Source organism: Cyprinodon variegatus, unplaced genomic scaffold (assembly GCF_000732505.1).
Source record: "Cyprinodon variegatus isolate N-32 unplaced genomic scaffold, C_variegatus-1.0 Scaffold193, whole genome shotgun sequence".
NCBI lineage: Eukaryota > Metazoa > Chordata > Actinopteri > Cyprinodontiformes > Cyprinodontidae > Cyprinodon > Cyprinodon variegatus.
This window is the reverse complement of record NW_015150646.1, coordinates 1,101,451-1,107,578: the sequence shown is the minus strand read 5'-3', so window position 1 is coordinate 1,107,578 and position 6,128 is coordinate 1,101,451. Positions and strand designations below refer to the sequence as shown.

The window sequence follows — 6,128 nt, the reverse complement described above, 5'->3', positions numbered from 1 at the left end:
AATTCAATCCAGACTTTGAAGTCACATAAATTAAATTAATTAGTTAAAATCAAAAGTATCAGGGATATTTCTGTCAGCTGCTTTCTAAATCACAATACAAACAAAAAAGTTTTAAATATATATTTTTTCATGTGATCCAACTGAATCAATTGTTTTAAGCAGTGTGTCAGAGTAAACTATCAAAACGAATGAAATATAGTTTAACTAAGTTCTAAATAAATTTAAATCACATTGTTTTGAAGTGGTTTGCAACAAGCTGCCTTTTAGATCAAATTAATATTTAACACTTTATTATTGAAATAATTTTTCACATCTCGTGTGAGAAATCAGTTCCTCTCACTCTTACCTGTTCTACACCTGTCCCTGTTTCACTCCCAATTGAGCTCCTCTCTCAGCCAATCGGCGTCCAGCTCGCGCTCTCTTGAAAACCAATGAGGGTGCGGCTTCCGTCCCGTAGCGCGACGTGACGTCGAGATAAAACCTTAAGTTAAGCGAAGCGGGGGAGCAAAGTTTCTGGAAGAGCAGGGGGAGATCCACGTGGGAGGGGGGTGAGAGGAGCGAACCCAGCAGGAGCGAAGATGACAGACGCTGAGGCGCAGAGCGCAGCTCCAGCTGCCCCGCTGGAGGACAAACCTCAGCCGGAGAGGAAAATCATAGGTGGGTGCACAGAGGGTTGGAAAAAAAAAGACCTTCAAACCAGTCTGGTTGGTTTATGGTTCAATACATGCATTAACTTCTATGTTGATTAACTATGAGTCTCCAGTGTTGAACTGTGCTGCAAAATCTGTGTAGCTGATTGGGCAATCACCAACCTGAAGAGTCCACAGTAAACCAGAACTCACTTCCATGTGTTACACTTACTATTTTTTTTCCAAGACCTTTCATTTTATAGATATAAAATCAAATAAACAGAGTAATTTAATTTATAATTCCATAAATGTGCCATTTTTAAATAGAATTACTGCTCCTCAGATGACCCAGATTTGGTCTCTATCAGCTGGGAAGTCCTCACAGCTGCAAATCATTTCCTTAAATGGCTTCCAGCAGAAAATGCTTGCTGAGAGAGGGGTGAAAAAAAGCCAAAATCTATGTTTGCAGAATCCTGTCATTTTAGTTCCTTAAGGTGTTTAACGGGTTGTATCGTCCTTACGCTCAGCTCCCATGTGACCCAGAGGAAACCTGGTTTCAAAGTCTGACTGTTAATGATTGATGTTGGGAACTGGCTGCAAGGCTTCTGTGAAATGTTCTGCATTTCCTTTTTTTTTTTTTTTTTTTTGTCTAATGCTGCGCTACTGTTGCAGCTACGGCAGTTCAAGGCACCGTGAAATGGTTTAATGTCCGCAACGGCTATGGCTTTATTAACAGGTAGCTCTTCATACAACATCTTGGTTTGACAATTCCCTTACTTCTGACTTTACGGACAAACTGTCATTTCTTGCAGGAACGACACTAAAGAGGATGTCTTTGTTCACCAGGTAAGATCAGGTTTTGACTCTGCGTCATGCTTGGCTTGTTTCGTTGCATTGACAGTGATGTCGTCTTCAGACTGCTATCAAGAAGAACAACCCCAGAAAGTTTCTTCGCAGTGTTGGAGATGGGGAAGTTGTAGAGTTTGACGTAATCGAGGCAACGAAGGTCTGAACAAACACGGTTGGTTCATTGTGGACTGAATGTTGTGGAGTATTCAGGAAATGGGTTGTTTCTACCAGGGTTCAGAAGCGGCTAACGTTACGGGTCCGGGCGGCGTTCCAGTAAGGGGAAGCCGCTACGCTCCCAACAAACGACGTTTCCGTCGACGGTTCTTCCCCCGAAGCCCCGAAGATCAGAGCAAACCAGCCGATGACCAAGCTCCTGCAACAGAGGGAGAGCAAGCTGAGACCCGGGCAACGAGGCCTCCACCTCGGCGACGGAGGCCTCGCAGACCACGACAGGATACCCAAAATGTAAGCTTAACCTAACAGGATTTTCCTTTTTAACTTGAACATGAATAAAATCTGTTATCTGGAATGATAGGGGGAAGTTGGAGAGGAAAAAGATGGGGCTGTTGAAGGTGACCAGTCGCAACAACAGAGACCACAGAGGCGCAGGTTCTGGCGTCCCTACCGGAGGTATTGCTGCATAAACTTTGAAATGCTCCACTTTTGTTCTTTTTGTCTTTGTAAACACTCTTTACCATAAATCCAGACCATTCCGCCCTCGCCCACCTCCCGATCAGTCTATGGCGGACCAGAAACCTGTTGCTGAAGAAAGCAAGGAACAGCAGGCAGAGATAAAACATGTAGAGTCCCCAGAGGCTGTCCAGACTAATGGCGAAATGACAGCAGATGCCCAAGGCCAGAAACCACGCCGGCCATCTAGACGACGCAGCCAAAGGAACTCTGAATCCTCAACATCGAAAGCAAGTCGTTTTTTGTTTTTTTTTTGTTTTTTAAACTAGAACAGTGGGAAATCACAAAATTGCACATCTCTGTATGAGTGCTTCTAATCTGCTGGATTAGGATGTCAAAGTTTGAAGCTGCGTTCGTTTCTAACATTCAGAGGTCATAAATGGTTCTGATGTTGCTTTTTGATCTTTGTTTTAAAATGCTCTCATTCCCATTTGAAGAATGATGCAGAAAAGTCTGCTGCAGAGCCTGGGACTCCTCCTCAGAATGAAAAGGCAACAGAAGGAAAATCTACACCAAAATCACCAAAGTCTTCTCCAAAAACCTCTCCCAAACAGCCAAGATCTCCTGTGGTAAGTAAAAGGAATCATCTCAAGTGTTGTTGAATGATTACATTGACAGACTTTTGATTCATTTTCCTTCAGGAGGAAGTCGTCCCAGCAGTTCAAACCACAGCAGTCCCAACACCAACTGAGTGATTGCTCTTGAGCTTATTGCAAACCCTCTTTCCCCAAGAGGGGAAGAAGGGACCTGGCAGCAAAACTTAAGCGACTCTGGATTTGGACAGTTTGAGATTGTTCTTCTTTGGACAAGCGTTGCTCTTTCGAGGCACTGGTTTATCATGAAATGCTGGCATTTAAGGGATAGAATTTTTTAGAGTCTTAAAAGGACATTTTTTTTTTTTCTTCCTGCAAATTAAAACAAGGATTTAAAAGAAGAACAGCCTTGTTTCAGGATTAGAGGCATGACATTTGGTTCTTCACCATGTTAAATCCCTGTGCCTCTTTTTATGTTTTACTTGTAGGTCCTGGGGTTTGATAGTTGGACCTCATTTGCCGCATATGCGCTGCTCTCCGCTTCCTCCACCCATAGTCTATCTCCTTGCTCTAACCCCTTCTATCCCCACTTGTTTATCTATAGATTTGCTGGAAATGGTGATACTGACGGGTGTAATTAAAAATGTTAGAAATCTTAAAAAAAAAAAAGGTAAAGGACCATCTGCTTGGTGGCTCGGGTATTCCAACCCCTCTTAAGAGCGTTTTCTTTAATCGGCCAGATGAGGGTAGATCAGGTATTATAAGGAACCAGCCTTGTTTTTTTTTTTTAATTTGGCTTTTTAATTTGATTTGAGGGGGAAACCCAAGCAGGTGTACAGCAGGTGGTTTGTATTGGGAGTTTAGTTCTGGAACCACCTGTGTTGGTTAAAGCATTGCGCTCCTTTCATCTTCTCAGCTTTGAAAGGATTGATGGAAAAACTTAATTTCTTCAGGTTTACGTTTTTGTTTTTTTTGGAGGGGATTATGTGCAATGTCGGTATTTGGATTGCTAATTAATAAATCATGTTTGCAAATCCCATATTGGAGTGTTTTTGTTTGAACAGAAGGGAATAATGTAGAAATAAAAAAAAAAAAAAAGGCTCTTATACAGGTATTTACAGATTTGTATAACCACAGCATAAAACAAATCAATGGCAGGGGGGAGACCTCAATACAAATATTCAGAAATGAATAAACTCTACATACAATGCACACGTATGGATGTGAAGACTGTACATAAACTTGCTTTCTACAAAATCCTGATATCTAAACTATGCATCATCAAAAACCTCACACCAGCTGGAGTGCATACAGAGTAGAAACTTTAGACCCACATACCATGACTTTAACAGCAACACTATGTACATATGAAATCCCAAAACAATGTTTCCTGAAGCCTCGATTTGGGAAAAACATCTACTTAATTGGAGAAACACGCTTGTGAAAAAATTCTTGCTTTGGAGGGATTGGCTGCATCAGATATGAAATTGTAGCTCCTGTTTCTCTTTTCATTGGGTCAACCCCAAGCAGTCTGGGTAGGAAAAGTCCTAACTGATGTGCTGAGTTTATGTGGTCTTTGGCCACCAGGATGTCATGTGATTGAAATGCACATGGTTGATGTCAGTAAAATTGGGAACTACAGACTTCTATAAAATAAATTACAAATGTAGTGAGGTTAAGCTCTCATTACACAAACCAAAACATGGTGTGGACATATGCATGCTCATGTTGCGCAATGGGTGGGATTCCTTGTAGCTTCATAGCATCAGTACAGGACCTCTAGAGCACCCTATGCTAAATGAACTGTTAATAGAAAGCACTTTCGCTTTAGTGAAGTCCTTACCAAGTTGATTTTGAATGCAGGGTTCCTACAGCCTAGAATGGTATGAATTAGCTGGGGTGGGGAGGAAATGTTTTTCTTGTGCTTTGTAATGGGAAATGTCTGCCTAATTCAGTTAGATTCTGAATTTAGTTATATTTTAGAAATCTTTTTAACCATCGGTATTTTGGTGTCTTGTTAGTTGGGCACACTCGAAGGCCAATATTACTAGTTTAGTAAAAGAAAAGTCTGAACTGGGCCATGAGTTATATTAGGATCTAAAAGCACAAATATCCATGAAAATCTGAATCTGCATTTAGTCGAAGGTGTTGACGAGGCTAGATTAGTCGAGCTGTTACAAGAAGAGGCTCTAATGCAAAGACAGGACGTCAGTTCTAGGATTTTTTTCCTCCTTGAACCTACAGATTAGAGCTGCAAAAAACAGTGACGCTTTCACACAATTCTGATAAAAAAACTCTGCATGTTATTAAAACTGAGGGACATTTAGATTTTCACTATTCATTCCTGATGTGCATTTAATGACAGAGGTTACAGCTTGTTTCTCAGCACTTTGAGAAGTTATTTCAGGGTAATATTCTTGATTGCTGTTGCAAAATGAAGAAATGGGAAACGCAAAAGGTTTCCACCAAATAAAACATGGCTACTATTTAGTTCAAAGTTCAGATTTCATATTCAAATGTCTTAACTGTATAAAAAAATATATAAATTCTGAAGCTGAAAAACTATGGAAGTAATATGTAGGAATCCTGCTAAAATGTTGCCTTGTTTTTACAACATTCAACAATTTAATATCTGATGCTAATGCAAACTAGACAGAAATTTTAATTTTCTCAAAATATTAGTTTACTTTAGAAAAATATTCTAATACAGTTTGTCAGTTCTGGAAATAACCTTACTCAAGCGTGTTCCCATCTTAAGTAAAAACCATCAAGATTCAATCACTGATGTCCATTTTCAGTCTTTGAGACCCAGTGTCCTCCATGTTTTAGATTACTTGGTTACACACACAGATTGGTCATTACTAGGCCGTTTGCAGAACATGATGTCAAGGAGATTAATCAACAATTTGAATAAAATATATTTTTTCTTTGGAGCAAGGTCACATCTAAAACATAAAGCACAACCGGCCTTTTAGGGCCTGAGCTGGACATCACCGTCCCACAGTACCTGTTCCTCCGTTCGCCAAAGTCTGTCTTTATAAAGTGCTGGAATATCCAAATTCCTCCATCTTCCAATACTATTCAGTTTATCTGCATCAAATAAAATCATGTCGCATTGGCAGTCAATGCCTAAACAGTGTTTTTTTTTTTTTTTGTTCTTGTTTTTTTGTTATAAATACAGCAGTCAGTCTTTAATCCACAGGTTTTGAGCTGTTAGAGCAAAGGTCAAAACTACCAGTGATCTAACTGCAGTGGATTTAGCAAACCATAGTTCCAAAATCATCCACATTCACACACTCATCTTAACACTGCTTTGGCACCACAAGCTAAATGAACACATCTACAGATTTCAAACATGTCAGGAAATAACATTTTAGAGTAGGGCCCACAAAACTGTGCTCAGTTTGTGTTTTTTCATTTGGACTCT

The 6,128-nt window shown here is 40.1% G+C and overlaps 1 protein-coding gene across 1 annotated transcript; it reads left to right on the top strand.

The window, feature by feature from the left end:
* Window positions 1-352: 352 nt before the first annotated feature.
* On the top strand, window positions 353-3,705 carry ybx2 (Y-box binding protein 2). The gene is made up of 9 exons (XM_015379537.1): window positions 353-657; window positions 1,302-1,365; window positions 1,442-1,475; window positions 1,546-1,635; window positions 1,710-1,943; window positions 2,014-2,108; window positions 2,185-2,398; window positions 2,606-2,737; window positions 2,810-3,705. Exons 1-9 carry the CDS (start codon window positions 579-581, stop codon window positions 2,861-2,863), a joined length of 996 nt encoding a protein of 331 aa, XP_015235023.1. The 5' UTR covers window positions 353-578; the 3' UTR covers window positions 2,864-3,705.
* The last annotated feature ends 2,423 nt before the right edge of the window (window positions 3,706-6,128 follow it).

Coding starts and splice junctions, on each gene's coding strand:
- ybx2 (XM_015379537.1), top strand. CDS start 579: ATGACAGACGCTGAGGCGCAGAGCGCAGCTCCAGCTGCCCCGCTGGAG. Junction 1,476..1,545: donor AGGATGTCTTTGTTCACCAG/GTAAGATCAGGT, acceptor TGTCGTCTTCAG/ACTGCTATCAAGAAGAACAA. Junction 1,944..2,013: donor CACGACAGGATACCCAAAAT/GTAAGCTTAACC, acceptor CTGGAATGATAG/GGGGAAGTTGGAGAGGAAAA.